Here is a 19,023-nt window from a genome sequence, read left to right as displayed (position 1 = left end):
ATTGGCATGTAGTCACCTAACAGATATTTGTGGGTAGTCACTCTGCATGTATAAAAAATTTTGTCCATGTGAACTCAGGACATACTTGTAAATAAACTCGGGAAGGTCTCCTGAGGTATTCTTCTATGACACATTTACTTGTTAAAATTTAAAAATATTTGACTAATATTTTTAGATAAAGAAAAAAATCCACTTCTTGATAAAAATTCAAAGCAGTACAATTAGGAGTTTTTTAGAGGTAAAAATAATTATTCCTTCTGAAATACTTTACCTCTTTAGCACCCTTTCGGCCTTTAACAGAACAAATGGAAAGGCAAAGTCGAGCAGCACGAGGAAGATCAGGAATGTATATATCATAATTTAGCCATTCATTCCACCTATGTAAAATTTTAAAGAAAAAAAGAATTTACCAAAAAAAAAAAAAAAGGCTTTATCCAGAGTATATAAACAACTCTTACAAATCATCAAGAAAACAAAAAATCAAATAAAAACAGGTCAGAAATCAACTGGAATAGACATACTTCACAAGATCATATCCAAATGGCCAATAAATATAAAAAAGTAGTCAATACTATTTGTCAACCAGAAAATACAAAATAAAATCTCATAGAGATATCACTATATAAGAGAGTGGCTAAAACTACAAAGGCTGATGATACCAATGATGTTACCAAGGGAGGGTAAGGAGGTATAGAAACAGGAAATCTCACACATTGCTAGTAATGAGTATTTGCAAATATCCCCCAAGTGTTAACAATCCAAATGTCCAAAAGTAGAACAAATTGCAGTATATTCATATAATGGAATACCATACAGCAATGAAAATAAACACGTTACTTGCAATATGGATGAAATCTTACAAACATGAGTGAAAGAAGCTACATATAAGAGAGTATCTATTTCTTGAGTACATTTATATAAAATTCAAAAACAGTTCAAACTGAAAAATAATGTTAGATGTTAGGATAGCTTGTTGCCTTCGGGGAGGTGAGAAGGTTAATGGAAGGAAGGGGCAATGTCACATTTCTGGTAAATGTTCTATTTCTTAACCAGCATAGTAGTTATATAGGTATTAACTCTGTGATAATTCACTGAACTTTATGATTATCATTTATATACTTTTATACATTTGTGCTATACTGCAGTTTAAAAAACCCCCAAAACTAGCTTATAGAAAAGGCATTTGAAAGAGGGAAACTAAACAAGAAGAGTGAGATTTTCTATTATGATTACAATTATATTTACTTTTACACATGATGTAATTTTATTCAGAAGAACCCGTTAAGTCAGTCACTATGCAAATAAAATGAAGGATATGTAAAGCAGAAAGTATTTGAAGTTGAGAATAATTACTTGACAAGAGGTAACAGTTAACATTCATAATAAAGAATAAAACGTTGCTATACAAAGTGATGACAAAAATTATTCAAATATTTATGACAAATTCTTTTTAATTTACTGGATAATATATGTGTAATTATGTCTGTATTTGGTGGACAGATCTGTAAAGAGCCAAGTAACAACACTTAAAAAAAAAAAACAAAAGATTTTATTTATTTATTTGACAGAGAGAGAGAGAACACAAGCAGGGGGAGGGGCAGAGAGGGAGAGAGAGAAGCAGGTTTCCTAATGAGTAGGAAGCCCAATGTGGGGCTCTATCCCAGGACCTGAGATCATGACCTGAGCTGAAGGCAGTAGCTTAACTGACTGAGCCACCCAGATGCCCCAAAACACTTTGTTTTGTCTTGTTTTGAAACAACAGTTACCAGTATAAACTCAGGTCAGACTACCTTGAGTAGACTCCTGTTCACTATTTTATTAAATGTGTGACCCTCTGTGATGTGATGAGCACTGGGTGTTATACACAACTAATGAATCACTGAACATTACATCAAAAACTAATAATGTACTACATGTTGAATTTAAATAAAAAAAAATGTGTGACCCTTGCTTTTGTCTGTTCTCTCATCTGTGAAATGAGACTAATAATAGTACTTACTCCCTAAGACTGTTGTGAAGATTAAATGAGATAACACACTTAAAGGGGTGCGTGGCTGGCTTGGTCAGGTAACAGAAGTAAAGTAAAAAGAATAGTAACTGGTCCACAGTAAAAGTTCAAGTGCTAGATATTAATCTAGAAAATTTCTTCAAAGGACTTTTTCATAATTCTATTTTTTTATTATAAATAAAATAAGACTTAACAATATAATGGTAAAAATTCTATTTTTAATTAGCCAAACTAAGGTATAAGCTTTATCAGTAAAATAAGTTCTACTTATGGACAAAGATAAAAAAAATATGGTCCTCTGATGCAGAGAAGACTTATGTTTAAATGGGTAAAGTTAGTAATAAGAAATTCTAAAGGGAAAAGAAATAAATGCAAGTAGAAGAAATACTGTTGGATCTGGTAAGTCCACAATAATTTAAGAAAAACTAAAGATACATGTACTTAGATGTTCCTAGGAGTTTTTATTACTTATAAATCTTTTGAATTGCTCATAATTAATGAAAAATATCCTACACACTTTCTAAAAGAGCTATGTCCCATAAATGTAGCTGTTCAACACTATGCTAATTGACAAAAACATGTTTCTCTCTTCCTCTGAAGTCCATACAGACACGTGCATACACACCATATCAATTAAACTCTTTATTTTTAGGCAATGGTTTGATATATATAGTCCAAATTTATTTTGATTTTGGGAGAGGACTGGTAACATCTATGATGAAATCATAAAGTTTCTACTTTATCTAGCATATGGAAGTATGGATTTAGAATAATCAATCTCAGTAAGAATTTTTAAAAAATCAACTTTTCTACCCTTCTAATAACTTCATATTCTTTATCCTTGATTTTAATTTTGTGAATACAGAAAAGTTAAAAATCTACCTAAATCCTAATACTATTACCATGGGAATTTTACCCTTTAACTAGAGAATTCTTTTTTTTTAATTAATTTTTAAATTTTTTATAACTATATAATGTATTTTTATCCCCAGGGGTACAGGTCTGTGAATCGCCAGGTTTACACATTTCACAGCACTCATCATAGCACATACCCTCCCCAATGTCCATTTCCCCACCACCCTCTCCCGTCCCCCCTCCCCCCAGCAACCCTCAGCCTGTTTTGTGAGATTGAGTCTTTTATGGTTTGTCTCCCTCCCGATCCCATCTTCTTTCATTTTTTTTCCTACGCCCCAACCCTCCCGCATCGCATCTCCACTTCCTCATATCAGGGAGATCATATGATAGTTGTCTTTCTCCGACTGACTTATTTTGCTAAGCATAATACCCTCTAGTTCCATCCACGTCATCGCAGATGGCAAGATTTCATTTCTTTTGATGGCTGCATAGTATTCCATTGTATACATATACCACCTCTTCTTTATCCATTCATCTGTTGATGGACATCTAGGTTCTTTCCATAGTTTGGCTATTGTGGACATTGCTGCTATAAACATTCGGGTGCATGTGCCCCTTTGTAGCACCACGTTTGTATCTTTAGGGTATATACCCAGCAGTGCAATCGCTGGGTCATAGGGTAGCTCTATTTTCAGCTTTTTGAGGAACCGCCATGCTGTTTTCCAGAGTGGCTGCACCAGCTTGCATTTCAACCAACAGCGTAGGAGGGCTCCTCTTCGCATCCTTGCCAGTATCTGTCATTTCCTGACTTGTTAATTTTAGCCATTCTGACTGGTGTGAGGTGATTAGAGAATTCTTTTTTATTAAATGTTTTAATTTTAATTCTAATATAGTTAAATATACACTGTTATATTAGTTTCAGGTGTACAGTGCAGTGATTCAGCAATTCTATACAGTACTCATCCTAAGTGTACTCCTAATCCCCATCACCTGTTTTTCCCATCCCCCCATAACCTCCCCTCTGGTAACCCTCTGTTTGTTCTCTATAGTTAACAGTCTGTTTCTTGGTTTGTTTCTTTCTTCCCACTTTGCTCATTTGTTTTGTTTCTTAAATTCCACATGACTGAAATCATATGGTATGGTATTTGTCTTTCTCTGACTCATTTTGTTTAGCATTATCCTCTCTAGCTTCATTCATGTTGCTGCAAATGGCAAGTTTTTTTTAAATGGCTGAATAATATTCCTGTGTGTTTGTGTGTATGCACAGCTCTTTAGCCATCCATCCTTCAATGAACACTTGGGCTGCTTCCATAATTTGACTATTGTAAATCACAGTGCTATAAACATAGGAGGGCACATAGTTTTTCAAACTAGTGTTTCCATATTCTTCCGGTAAATCTAGTAGTGGGATTACTGGTTCATAGGGTAGTCCTTTTTTAATTTTTTGAGGAACCTCCTTACTGTTTTCCACAGTGACTGCACCAGTTTACATTCCCAGCAATAGGGCACAAATGTTCCTTTTTCTCCACAAACTCTCCAACACTGTTGTTTCTTGTGTTTTTTATTTTAGTCACTCTGACAGGTATGAGGTAGTATCTCTTTGTACTTTTGATTTGCATTTCCCTGATGATGAGTGATACTGACCATCTTTTCATGTGTCTATTGGCCACCTGGATGTCTGACTTCTTTGGAGATGTCTGTTCATGTCTTCTGCCCATGTTTTAATTGGGTTATTTGGTGTTCGGGTGTTGAGTTTTATAAATTCTTTATATATTTTGGATACTAACCCTTTATTGTCATTTGTTGACCTTCAGAGGCTGTCTTTTAGTTTTGTTGATTGTTTCCTTTTTCATGCATAAGTTTTTTATTTTAATATAGTCCCAATAGTTCATTTTTGCTTCTGTTTCCCTTACCTTTAATGATGTGTCTAGCAAGAAGTTGCTGTCTGTATTCTCTTCAAGGATTTTGATGGATTCCTGTCTCACATTAGGTCTTTTATCCATTTTAAGTTTATTCTTGTGTATGGTGTAAAAAAGTGGTCCAGTTTCATTTTTCTGCATGTGGCTGTCCAATTTTCCCAAAACCATTTGTTGAAGAGACTGTCTTTTTTCCACTGGATAGTCTTTCCTGCTTTGTCGAAGATTAGCTGACCATAGAGTTCAGCGTCCATTTCTGGGTTCTCTATTCTGTCCCATTTATCTATGTGTCTGTTTTTGTGCCATTACCATAGGGTCTTGATAATTACAGCTTGAAGTCTGGAATTGTGATGCCTCCAGCTTTGGTTTTCTTTTTCAACATTGAATCTTTAGGATTTTCTATATAGTGTATCACGTCATCTGCAAATAGTGGAAGCTTCACTTCTTCCTTACCAATCTGGATGCCTTTTATTCCTTTTTTTTTGTCTGATTGCTGTAGCTAGGATTTCTAGTACTATGCTGAGTAAAAGTGGTTAAGAGTGGACATCCTTGTCCTGTTCCTGATCTTAAGGAGAAAGACCCCATACATTGAGTATGATGCTAGCTGTAGGTTTTAAACAGATGAACTTTATTATGTTGAGGTACATTCCCACTAACATATTGTGTTGAAAGTTTTATCATACTTTTTCAAGGGATTTTTCTGCACCTATTGAAATGATCATACGGTTTTTATTTTTTCTCTTATTGATGTATGGTATCATGTTGACCGATCTGTAACTACTTAACCAGGAATAAATCCCACTTGATTGTGGTGAATGATTTTTTTAATGTATTGTTGGATTTAGTTGTTAACATTTTGTTGAGGATTTTTCCATCTATGCTCTTCAGAGATACTGGCCTGAAGTTCTAAACTAGAGAATTCTTGAAGAAAAGATAATCAAATTTAAGTCCTAACTAAATAGCTAATTTACTAAAATTTTGAGCTTTTAATCTCATATTATTAAACAAATATACCCTTTGCTTTTATAAAACTAGTTTACTTTAAGTACTTGAAACAACTAGGATATATCTACCCAATATTATTTTGGGGTCTTTGGTTGGAGCTTACTGAACTTCTTAGAATGCTTATAGTTTTCAATAAGTTTGGAAAATTTCTGTCCAGTATTTCCTCAAATACTGTTTTTCTGTTCCTCACATAGACACCCCACCCAACCTGTGAAATACATGCAGTATGGGTGGGAAATAAACTTTTCCTGCTACAACAAAAATTTTAAAAGATCCTGTAGTTGTTTCACAGTGCAACTTCTAATTAAATGATGTACTTCTGACTAACAATAGTTCAGGTAGGGGAAGGAACTATTTTACCTCCTCCTAGTAGAGAAAGCTATCACCTCTTTGAACTTCACCTAGGCTCTAGAATGGTGGCCATCTCTAGCAACTTAATTACAAGACCAGAACTTTTTCTTGATTCTCCTAAACTCAGTCTAAATTCATTACAAAGTTTACTTCTGGAGGTTTTACTACTTGTCTCTATTGCTAGTTTACAAAATTCACCTTTAATCCTTAGTAACAGTTTGAGTGCTCTTAAAATGTTTCTATTATATTCAGGGTAGACTCTTAATTCCCAAATGATTCTATAAAGAGCCAAAGAAATAGCAGGATGGCAAACTGTTGCATTGTATTACCTTTTATTTCTTCATTGCATTTCTAGGCAGTAATCATTTAAAATGTTCCTCCACACTCCCTCTCAGAAATGGATTTGTTCCCAAAGACTATTTAAATGTCATAAAGATCTACTCTTCTGAGTGATGTGAGTGCCTCACAGTGGTCTGGCTCTGAAGTTGTTTGCCAACTCTCATTTCTTCTTAATGTAAATGTAAATGGAGGTTAAGAATAAAATACTAGGTTTATGGATCTAATGTGGGGAATCTTCAGCACAAAATGTAACCATATTCTGTTCTCTACTTGATATAATGGGAAGAGAAAATCAGAAAAACCCTTTGGAGAACATTTTATGAAGAACTGACAAAATGATCCTGTGATAGATATTCATTTGACTGAAAGTTCTTATGGTCTATGTGTAAATGTCTGGTAATTTAAATGACTTGTTATAAAACTAATGATGCAAAAAAAATTTACTACTTTTATTGATTACACTGCTAAATACTAACATGGCTTTTGGAAATACAAATCCATATATTTCCTTACCTGGGATTGGAACAAGGTACTCTTTGAGTGTTCACATTATCGCACAAGGGTTCTCCTCCATGATAGATACCTGTTCGAACATAGATCTTAAAAAAGAAAAAAAAGAGTATGTGTATAAAAATACATACAAACATAATATACACACACATTTCAGAACCAATATTATTACACAATCCCTTTAGGCCAGGTATATAATTCAAGAGTTTTTCATATTATAGAAAGATAAATTGATACATATACTAAATATCACTTCATATTCTTAGCAGACGGAACAGTACTCCATAAAGACATTAATATTTCTGCAATAAAACATATGCATATTTACACTAAATGGGATATATAAAAGCTATAAAAATTCTTGCTTCAGGTTAGGTCCGGTTATGCTGTCAAATGAATTCTATAAAACCCATGGTTTTAAGAACTTAAGATTATGGAAATTAAAATGATTAGATTATTAGAATTATGGATATTAGCATTACAGACAAAGGACTGTAAATGGTGCACAGCTGAGGGAGAGGAGTGGCTTTCTAGCTATCTGAAAACAGTGCAGGCCAACAGATTATTATACATAGTTCAGTAAAAAAGTTTATGTAATTTATATAATAAGCATCAACCCTTGACTTTACCTTGTCAATGTCTCGAATATTTACATTCACATAGGTTGCACAAAGGATTTTTATTCTGAGTGCACTATTTATAACCCAAAGGGATTTTGTAGATGTTTCTCCATTCATATATGGTGTAGCTGTGGAGATGCGTCTGGAATAGGAAGGCATTGTGAAACAGTCCATTGGCAGTTGGGAATAAAGGCTTTCTTTAGCCATCAGCATCAAATTGGGCATCCTCCCAAGCATTATACAGCTTCTTATGTACTGTAAAAGATTAAGAGGGGAGGGAAAAAGCCATTTCTTATAAGGTGTTTCATTTTAAAAGCAACAAACATGTAAGCAAAAAATAAATAAATAAATAAATAAGAAAGAAAAAAAAGAAACAAGAATTAAAAACAATGACCAGAGGATACTCATTATGAAAACACTATTTATATCTGAACAATGTTAATCAGCTTATCCATGTATCTATAGTCAGAATCGAAATATCAATATATAAAATCTAAAGGAAAAAAAAGCATCTGTTCTTTCAAATTCATCATCAATCTCTCAAATTAAATACAGCATATTTTTTTAAACTTAAAAATATTTTATTTATTTATTTCTTTGAGAGAGAGTGAGAGAGAGAGAAAAAGCACAAGCAGAAGGAGAGGGAGAGGGGCGCCTGGGTGGCTCAGTGGGTTAAAGCCTCTGCCTTCGGCTCAGGTCATGATCCCAGGGTCCTGGGATCGAGCCCCGCATCGGGCTCTCTGCTCAGCAGGGAGCCTGCTTCCCTCTCTCTCTGCCTGCCTCTCTGCCTATTTGTGATCTCTGTCTGTCAAATAAATAAATAAAATCTTTAAAAAAAAAAAAAAAGGAGAGGGAGAAGCAGGAACCCCATTGAGCAGGGAGCCTGATGTGGGCTTGCTCCTAGGACCCCAAGATGATGACCTGAACCGAAGCAGACGCTTAACTGACTGAGCCACCCAGCTGCCCAAAATAATCAAAGTATTAAAAATAAACTTATGAAGCTATTCACTAATACTATCATTGAATTTTCAAAATGTCCTAAAAATACAGATACTTGTCCCCAACTTTTACATTTCATATTAATATTTTTGAAGCTTGTTACTCACCTTATACTGACTTAGAGGATATTTCTCAAGGAAGTATTCATCACATCCACACACTTTTAAAATATACTTGCCCTGATATTCTAAAACACAGAGTTTGAGTTGTTCAGATGATAGCAACATACTTCTAGTTTTTTTCCTGATTGCTTCAGCAATTACTTGTTCTGGCACACAGTCATGGTTGATTTTCAGAGTATACTTCTGCTTGTCATTATTTGGAGAAACTATTACCCAAATCACCACTATTATTTGCCCTATAACAGGAAAACATTATTAGATGCAATCACCATATATATTTCATTTTTCAAGAGACAAATTTTAAAAAGTATGTACTATGTACTACCATTATTCTAACCATAATCAGAAATGACTTATAATCAAACTAATTAAATACAGGTAAATATCAGGCAGAAACCACAAATCTTTCAAATATGACAGGGCTGCTCGGCCATGCCCAAATCTCATGTTTCATGACAAGCATGAATAGTGGGTCACAATACCTGAGGTCAAGCTAATTTCCATCCTAAACTGCATCACTTACTTCCTGTGTACAACCCCTGTGAAGAGTGACTCCTGATAGTATCAGAGGTTCAACAGTACCTAAAGTAGAAGAGTATTTGGCAACTATGGGAAAGAATCATGGAGACTTAATGCAAATTCTGAATCAGGAGGAGAGAAAAGGTGGTGGAAGAAGGGAGAGAATATGAATTTTTAAATGTTTTCCTTTTAAGATCAATTAAGCTGGGAAGAAGGAGGGAAGATAATGAAAATGGAAAGATTAAAACTACGGTAGAGTGGTCCAGGTGTTCACAGTACAATTCTTTCAACTTTTCTGTAGGAAAAGTTTCATAAAGAATGTTGGTGGAAAATGAAAAGAGACTTTCATTTTAGAAGGTATGCTAAAGTAGAAAAGAATTTCAAATGAAGATTTTACATTATACTGCTTTAAACTATTTTGAATAATAAGAGTGAAATAGTAATAAGATGTCTTAACTCATTCTACCAACAGAATTTTATATTTAATAGTGTGTGAAAGCTAACTTATTCTAAAACTTCAAATTGAAAACTTCACTTTGTTATCTTGAAAAATACAGAATGTTTATCTGATACAAATGACATTTCCATTTCCCCAGAGTATATAAATTTCCATGTTCACTTAATTCTAGAAATTGATATATTAAATGTCAAAAGTCAATCTATATATTATCACTCTTGATCAGATTTAACTATTGCATTTAATATTAAGAAATTTATTTATATGCAAAGTTTTTCCAAAATTTCATAAAGTATTTCTATTTACATTTTTTATTTATAAAAAGATAATCAGTTGTAACTGTGTAACAGTGAATTTCAAACTCAAAGCTCCTTAGTTTTATTGTTAAGATACACAATTCACCGGGATCAGCACTGTATGTTCACAATTCAATTAATAAATATTTATTACATGCACATATATTTGGCACTCAGCCATATCTTGTCAATATAAACAGTCCCTGTCTTCAAGAAGCTTCTCATCTAGGTGAGATAAGAAGAGATAGAAATTTTTACTATAGTGACCAATTATGGTAGATTGACAATTTTCTTACCTTTATCTAACTTATTATATATGTGTTTTGGCAGTTCTGGTGAAGATTCTACATTTGGAGGATAGACATACATTGCTCTACTATGAGGTGAATTAAGATCCCGAAGATCCACAGCTTCTTTACAAACATTCAGAATATTTCTTCGGAAGTCCTGTACTTCTGGATCTTTAACCATATCAAATTCACACACTGGCATGCCAATAGCAAAACCTTAAAAAAATTATATAAAGAATATAACATTCTCTTAAACATACAGTACAAACATGTTTCTTACAAATGGGGAACTTGACACACTTGGAAGATTACAATAAAGAAGTCTCTCTGGGTTTAAAGAAATTTTGATGAATACATAAAGTAAGAGTTGACAAAGACTCAAATATTTTTAACATATAACACATAATATATTCCCGCAGCTTGGAGGAAAGGAAGCAAACATCCATGTAATTTTTAAAAAGAGTAACAAAACCAAACTGGGATATAACAAATTTCTTAAAGAAAAATTTATAGGATATTAAAAATAGTTCCTTGGCCAAGTAGTCAAAAAATACTTTTGATTTGTAATGGTTTTTATTTCAAAATCTATTTATTTAAGGTTACAAAGGCAGTTAACGGACTCAGACAAGTATTTTAGTAATGAGAAAATAGTTAAGTTTCATAGTTATTTGCTTTTAGAATAGGACAACAATGCCATTTAGACAAAAACTGTCATACCAATTTCTCGATTGAGGATCTTTTCTTCTCGGTTGCCTACTGGCTCAATTACTTTTAAAAAGGGTTGAAAAAGCCGAAGGTCACAAAGTCGTCTTGTTTCATCAAAAAATTCTTCCCTTTCTGCTTCTTGGGTAACACTTACGAAAATGTAAGAAGATTCATCTTGAAGAAGTTGATGGAGAGGGTACTTTCTTGCTTCTTTAAATAATTCATGCTTTATAGTTATTAATGTAGCCTCACGGAGGCATTCTAACGTCACTATCATTCCATTTGGTAGTAAACATTCTACTAGGATTCTTGGGGGCATCAAGTGGATGCCCCACAGTTCACCTGATGATGGTCTTGGAGGCATTGTTCTGATCCTTTACAAGTTTTACACATAAAACTATTTTAAGGAATTAGATGAGTGGCTTTCCCAAAGCAGAAATCTAAACCAAAGGGAAAAAAAAAATATGTTAAAAGAAAAACTACAGGAGAATATATTTATGGCATTACTAAATGTAAAAACTCATTTTCTGTAGTTTGAATTGATTAGGGTATTAATAATTCACCTTAAATATTTTGACAGGGACTCTTGCTCCAAATTAGGCTGAAAGAATTGATTCCAAAGGAGGAATTAGAAAAAGCACTTGTATTTTATTATTTAATAAAATCATTTAGTTAAAAACATATTATTTTAATCGATTTTTTAAGGTCGGGTCTTAACAAGACAGAGCCGACCCTACGGCAAGAATATTGAAACTAAAATTCCCATCACATATCACTTCTATCATTCTATTTTATGGAGCAACAGAATTTGAACTGGAAAGATCATGGGTCCACTGCTCTCATTTTAAAGGCGAGTAAAGATGAGAGAAGTCAAATCTTCCTTTTCACTCTCTCTCTCTCCACTCTGCGGTAATGAGAAATTACATGGCTTAGTCTTTTTCTTAAATTAACCTTTGTGATCTCCTTCTTTGCATTACTGTCAAGTGACATCTTAGACCATTCTGCTTTTAGAGTATAATTTGTGTATATATTCACTATAATATAAAGTGCCATCAATGCATTTTCCTTGAGATATGATGATAAATTTGAATGATCCATCTACTTTATCAAATAACTCAGCCCTAATACTTCTGGTCTATACACAAATGAGACCCACTGACTCTCTTGGTTAGTAAAATGTTTTAACAGTGTTAAGTACTTGTTATATTTTTGAAAATACAAAGTATTATTAGGATTTGAAGTTCTCATTTTAAAAGATGTCAAAAATCCCTGGGATTCTTTAGAAGATACTACAAAATCCACAAAGTCACAAGTTTATTTTTTGTTGTTCATATTTTCTTTTATTCAGCAAGCTATACTATAAAGGCACAAGAAAAGGTAAACTGAGAGACTATAAAAAAGAAATGAAAGCTAGAGAAATGAATCAAAAGGTCCCAGGTAACTTACTATATTTGATTATTCTATCAGGCACTATGGACAACAGTCGTACATGATACTTTGTTTATTCACTAAAAATGTATTGGAGGTAAAAAAAAAAAAAAGTACTGGGGCTTTTCCACAGGACCATGTTAGGTCCTGGGAATATGATAATTTGAAGAAGACAGACATGGCCCTTGCCCTTCCAAGGCAAAGTAAAAAATATGAAGATTATGGGTTTGTTGGGTATAGGATAATTAAATTCACAGGTAATTAAATCCAGAAACTTGTCTTTTCTGACTCCTGTACGTCATGCCCTCAACGTCTAATGCATCAACAAACTGTTAATTCTATCTCTGGAATCTGCATACTCCACTACTGCTCTTAGTACCTCCAGTCAGGCCACAATATTTCTTGTCTGGACCACTACTTAGGCCTAAATGGTGCCCCTGGATCTAGGATTGCCCCCTACAATCCATCTTTCACCTTACAGCCAGTGTGAGCCAGAAAGGGCAACAGGGTCTACTTTGAGCAGACTTTTTTGCTGTCTCTAGGTTGCAAACAAGTACTGATAGTATGCTTCAAAGTTCCAATACGTGAAGGAGGTGAGAAATAGAAACAGCAAAAATTTCAAACCCTCGCCCATCTCTAGAAATATAGAAATCAACTGGAAGACAATAGGGAATGTAAAAGCGATTTTTAATAGTTGAAAATGTTTCTTCAAATTTATAAAAGAGACCCACTGAAGTTATAGGATTTAAAACATAATTATTCTATTTCTTACATTCCTAAATGAAAATTCATTGGTTAGTAAAAAGACCAGATGGATCAATCTGTGAGCATAATTATAGAAGTGACTGAAGCTAAGCTTTTTAAGACATACAAAAAAATTTGAAGAATGCAAGGGAAATGCCAAATGACTACTTTTAAATGATGACCTGCCTGCACAAAAAGTTCAAATAACAACAAAACCAAACCACAAGCCACACCAAAACAGCAGCTGTGTTTATAGTTTTCTTTGTTGAATGGTGCTAACAGGTCCACATTATGGAATCACAAGGGCAACTATTTTATATAATAAATAACATCTCAGAGTCTCATATATTCCCTAAAAATTAGCAAAAGAGAAGTCTAGTATAGCAGAGAGATTACTAGTTCTAATCTTTACCCTACTATAGTGTATTTATGGTCAGTTAACAATTATTGAATACTCAAGACACACCCTTCTCATTAAGAGAATAAATGTGATCATAGCCATAAAACACTTGGAGATCCTGGAAGGCAGGCAATGGCTGGCACTGTGGTGGTACTAAATAGAAGAGAGAGGATATTAACTTTGTCTTCTGATGTCAGGCCTTACTCTGTACAAATCATTAGCTCAGAGTTCACAAATGTTAGATACAGATTTTGAATCCAGGTCTAGATGATTTCAAAGTACACACTGTAATCATGCTGCTATTTGGGTTTCAGTTATGACCAGGTAATACTCATTGGTGGGAAATAAGAAAATGGGCTCTAAAGTTACACTGGATTCAAATTCTCACTGCCTTAGTAAATAGCTGCTTTGCTTCGGTTTAATTCATCTCACTGAACTTCATTCTCCCCACCCTGTTTTGTTAAGTTGGGATAATGGCAGAAAATTAATCAGATTGTTGTATGAGATGAGTTAATATATGAAAAACATGTAAGCAAAGAGACTGGCATACAGTAAGCATTCAATAAATGTTAAATATTAATAAACCTGCAAAGTACACCCACACTACCTTTTCAAGCTATTATGAATTATCCAAGGCTGGCACCAGATAGGGATGGGAAAAAGCAGCTTGAGTTCTTTTATAGGGGGAGGCAAGTAATAAGGAGCCTTACAAAGGAGTGCTAGTTTCAAGAGCTGAACCTTGAAGGTAGCACTGGTAATGCCACGCTCACCTACAAGACTGGAATAGTACCAAGTGGCTCAGAGGCTGGTACTTTCATAGCTGTCTCTAGTTTCCTGGACTCCTAATATTCCTATTGAAATGGTACAGTTATCTACAGCTTAAGTAAGGAATCCCTTGCTAACCCCCTCTGCCTCTTTTTGGAGGAATATCTACTTGTTCTGGGCTCTAAGCTAAATATGCTATGAAAACTAAGGTAAATAAAATGTTTTCACTTCAGTTGTTGAGGGACTCAAGTTCACTGGGGAATGAAAGATAAGAACAACTTTGACAACGGAAAATTGTTGTAGGGCAGAATATGAATTTAAGTCATGGGAAATCTCCGAATGCTTGAGGAGGTTAGGGAAGGCATCAGAGAGGTAAAATTTAAGTAGAATATTATAGATTAGTAGGGATCGCAGGAAAGGTACGGGCAGCTTGGACATGAGGAAAATGTTTCAGAGTGCCACAAGAGTAAGTGTGCAAAGTCACGGACCATGAAAAAACACAGCCTGTGATCAGCAATACAAGTTGTTTTTTATTACTTGAGTTTGAAGTGCATGGGAATAAGTAGGGTGTGTAGCAAGGAGGGAGAGAGGAGAAGTAGGCAGGGGCCAGAAAGGTGCGCAGACTCCTTCTTAAGGAGTCTGAATTTTATGTACTATGCTGTAAGTAAAGGGAGTCTTCTAAAGTATTTTGAGCAAAAGAATGTTACATTTTTTTTCATGATTTTAAACTTCAGATTTCTAAAGAAAAGTTTCTCTTCAAATAACAGGATATAATCAAATAAGCATTAAACCAAGGTGTAAAAATGGTATCTTCTCAATTCCTCTAATTTGGGGGAAAGAATCCCGAGAGTTAAGAAATCAGCATATGTAACATTTTAAATAAAAGGTCCTTTATACTATAGAAGAAATTAAATGCTGATTAATTAAATCATAAATTAAATGCTGATGAAGAAGGCAGAATTATCCAAATGCAAGTGCATAATCTATTTACAAAGGAACTTATTTGAAAAGCAATAGAGGGGGATAAATCACTATAAAGTTAATATTCAATTTAATCTCTATAGTTTGGCAGTTTGAAGTCACAACATGTATTCACTAAATATAAAGAGTAAAGGGTAAAGAACTACTCTATTGGTTTTTTTTCTTTTCTTTACAAACCCTTGTGTTGAGAGCTGACTTTCCATAGATTGCAGTGAACTTTATTCCACTATGTGGGAAACCCTGACCCAGAAGCAGGGTCTGCCAATGGTTTAGCACCAGGTTCCCCATCAATGTATACTGAGTGACCTGTGAGGGGTAACCCTTTCTCTGGCCATGACCCATTTCCTGGGACAAGGGGCTCTGCACTGGACCTCAGCCTTAACACTACTGAGCTTTTGAATTCAGTATGTCAGAATGAAATATTCAAATACTGAAAAATCAGAACTATTCAGGACTCTTAGGAAATAAGTTGGCTTTACTTTTCCTAACTTTTTACATATCTAATGATAAGCTATTTCAATTGGGGTACTCCTGCTTTCTTAAAAAAGTACATAAAACTCACAATTTACCCTTTTCTTGATGAATTACATCCTTATTATAAAACCAATTACTGTGCTATTCTGAAACACAATACAGCAAAGCACTTCAGTATTATTGAAGAGTCTGAGTGTATTTTTGGCCCTAGCCCCAAAGACCCCAGGTTGGAGATGATGCTTTTTAAAGTGGCTTCCATCTCCTTGTTTTCCAGTCTGCCTGTGACAATAGCCTCCTCTTCTTCAGTTACTCACTGTGTTTGGGCAGGAGGCACTTAAAGTCTTTGGTTCTTAGAAGGCCTGAACCCACATTTATTTCTTGGTTAGGGCTGGATCTGCATTAGCAGTCCAAATGAGGGCAATGGTATTGCTCAGCTGGAGTAAAGACAACTTTAAGCACAAAATAGACAGCAGAAATGAACAGTAAAAACAGTCTCAGAGTCTCCACTGTCACTTGACTTTTATTAGTTGATGGGTTCTTAATTCATTGGACAATTTAAACATCTAATGTGCTCTCTTTCAGCCCAAGAAGACAATGACATTTTAACAACTTGTTTTTTAATTCAAAGCCTTTCTTTGCTTATATTAATATAACAGTATTTTCAGGTTTCATTGTTTTAAGCAAAGATTGTCGGACTATGACCCACATGCCAAATCCAGCTCAACATCTGCTTTTGTAAATAAATTTAAATGGGAACCGAGCTAATAAACTGTGTTCGTGTATTGTCAATAATGTTTTCCCACTACAACAACAGAGTTGAGCAGATGCTATAGAGATGATAGAGCTTAAAACACTTAATATCTGGTCCTTTACAGAAAAAGTTTGCTGGCTTCTGATAAGGCATCAGAATTACCCAATAAATCAATCTGAGAATTTTCTTTCTTTCTTTTTTTTTTTTTTTTTTTTTACAGATTTATTTATTTATTTGAGAGAGAAAGAGCATGAGTGTTAGTGAGGTGAGGGACTGAGGAAGAGAGTCTCAAGCAGACTCCCTGCTGAGCATGGAGCCCGATGTGGGGCTCAATCTCAGGACCCTGAGACCATGACCTGAGCTGAAATTAAGAGTCAGATGCTTAACAACTAAGCCACCCAGGTGCCCTCAACTGGAGAATTTCTAAATGGACATCACGTAATAAATCATCCTTGACCCTGCCTTTTGGACCACAATTCTACAATTTCACTCGAAGTCCTTGGGGGCTGAGGTGGAAAGGAGGCATTAATTTTAAGCCAGTAAAGTTAAGATCCTGAAATAGGAAAGTATCTCAGAAGTCACTAAATTGAATATTTTCAGTGTTGGGAGATCATCATCTGATACAGAAATTTTTGTGGAGCACTTCTAAAGTTAACCCTAAATGTTATTATTTCTAAATTTCATTCCGTCATTTCTGCCTTTTCTATCTCTTCACATGCCTGTCAGCTATTAGAATTTTCTCTGGGTCTTTTTACCCCCAATTCCTTTAACCATGATTCAAGAGATAGTTTATCTTCATCTTTGTCATTGCTTAAAGTGTTCTTTTGCTAATTAATATTCATCTCAAAATGCAGCAACCAAAATCTAGTATGTACGTATGAATTATGAGTCTCTATAAATACATTCTAAGACTGCAGAGACTTTTTCTGACTTGATTACTTTAAAATAAAATGTATACATTAGATATTTTAATTCAGGCTTCAATTTCAAAAGTGTATTATACTTAAAAGAGTTATTTGTTTTTAAAGTATAATATTACATCTGTATCAGAAAGTCATTAAAATAAGAAAGCTATTTTGAAATGTATGCTTGGAAATTTAGGGGGATAGCTATACTGACTCCACTGGCAGCTTAATCACCTCAAACAGCCATAATCTGTTAAAATAAGTAGCTTGTGTTTTCTAGATATCTATGTTCCACAAATACAGAAGCTTCCTAAGTATTTACTGAATGAACAAAAGTTTTACAAATACTTATTTCTTATTTAACTGATGTTATTTGATTTAATGGACATACATGAGTATATTTAGATATATATTGACAAGATATTTTCCACCCTCATTCTCAGAGAGCTCAATGAGAAAACATTAACATGTAGTTTTGCTGCTAACTCAGTTGCATTTCTTTATTTACTCTAACTAGAAAATATACTTTCCTGTTTTTTTACATTACCAAACGGATCCTTACTTTAGTCTGATTTAGGACAAACTAAAAAACTTGCCTCTATACTTGCTACAGAAATAACAAGATTAAAATCTGGATTAATAATTCTAAGATCTGATTACTCTCCTTAAAAGTTACTTTAAATACTTCGTTACTTACTCCCTTTTCTTAATGTTACCCAGACTCTTACATATATGTCTATAATTGTACCTTAATACATTCTTATTAAAGTTATCTATATCCATATTTGACTTTCTACTAGACTATGAACTTTTTCAGGATAGGATCTTTTTTGGGGTCACTACAGTCTTACAGCATAAGAAGTAGGAAAACTAAATTGTTAAAGTTAGCCCAAGGGAAGTCCCCGGGCCTGAAATAAAGAGAAGTAGCAATAGTTAACAGAAGAAAGAGATGGATGAAGACATCTTATAAAGGGAAATCAAAAGCACTGAGAGACTAACTGGATTTGAAGGTAAGAAGCATAATTTTAAACAAATTTTACCGCAGTAGAAACGCATGGGAAACAAGTGTTTTTCAGTATGATTTTCCAGGAGCCCCAGTAGGGGCCTCTAAAATTCTCTTCCTCTAAGAGTCACTGAGCTGTTGTTGGAGTGAGTCCAAAGGGACAGCTGTAATATACACTAGTGCTGGAAGGATGCATTTTATCCACTTCTTTCAAAATGCTGTCCTTCACTGACCTTTACAAGCTGACCATGAGAAAACAGATTTAACTCATTCTCTTAGTTATTCAGAGAGAGACCTTAACAACTTCAGGGTGGAAAATCGAGTTCTCATGACCGGTATGTAGAAAATTCAAATTCCTTTAGAATGGAATATAATTCATTTTCACTATTAAATTCACAGTACTGTGAGATACACTTCAGAGATTTAAAAATACATTTCAGAGATTTAATGATTTATTTAAAACAAGAGTTCCCAAATATGAGGTTCATAGGTAGGCTTAGGAAGGGTCTGTGATAATCGATTAAAAAAAAAAATAATGACAAGCAATTAAGGTCTAAGTAATGTCTATGTCAACATAGAC

General features: G+C 34.2%; 1 protein-coding gene across 1 annotated transcript in view; it reads right to left on the bottom strand.

Moving 5' to 3' along the window:
• PIK3CA (phosphatidylinositol-4,5-bisphosphate 3-kinase catalytic subunit alpha) overlaps positions 1–19,023 on the bottom strand; it is a 77,622-nt gene that overhangs the window by 21,130 nt on the left and 37,469 nt on the right. The window contains exons 2-7 of the mRNA XM_080823531.1: positions 11,005–11,432; positions 10,294–10,503; positions 8,711–8,961; positions 7,614–7,859; positions 6,988–7,073; positions 272–377 (exon numbers count right to left, since the gene is read on the bottom strand). Of these exons, the coding sequence (XP_080679657.1) occupies positions 272–377; positions 6,988–7,073; positions 7,614–7,859; positions 8,711–8,961; positions 10,294–10,503; positions 11,005–11,356 (1,251 nt within the window). The 5' untranslated portion in view covers positions 11,357–11,432. The remainder of the gene's footprint in view (positions 1–271; positions 378–6,987; positions 7,074–7,613; positions 7,860–8,710; positions 8,962–10,293; positions 10,504–11,004; positions 11,433–19,023) is intronic.

The sequence above is a fragment of the Martes martes genome (assembly GCF_963455335.1).
Source record: "Martes martes genome assembly, chromosome: 1".
NCBI lineage: Eukaryota > Metazoa > Chordata > Mammalia > Carnivora > Mustelidae > Martes > Martes martes.
Note: the sequence above shows the minus strand (reverse complement) of the source record. Positions and strands in the feature narration are given on the sequence as shown.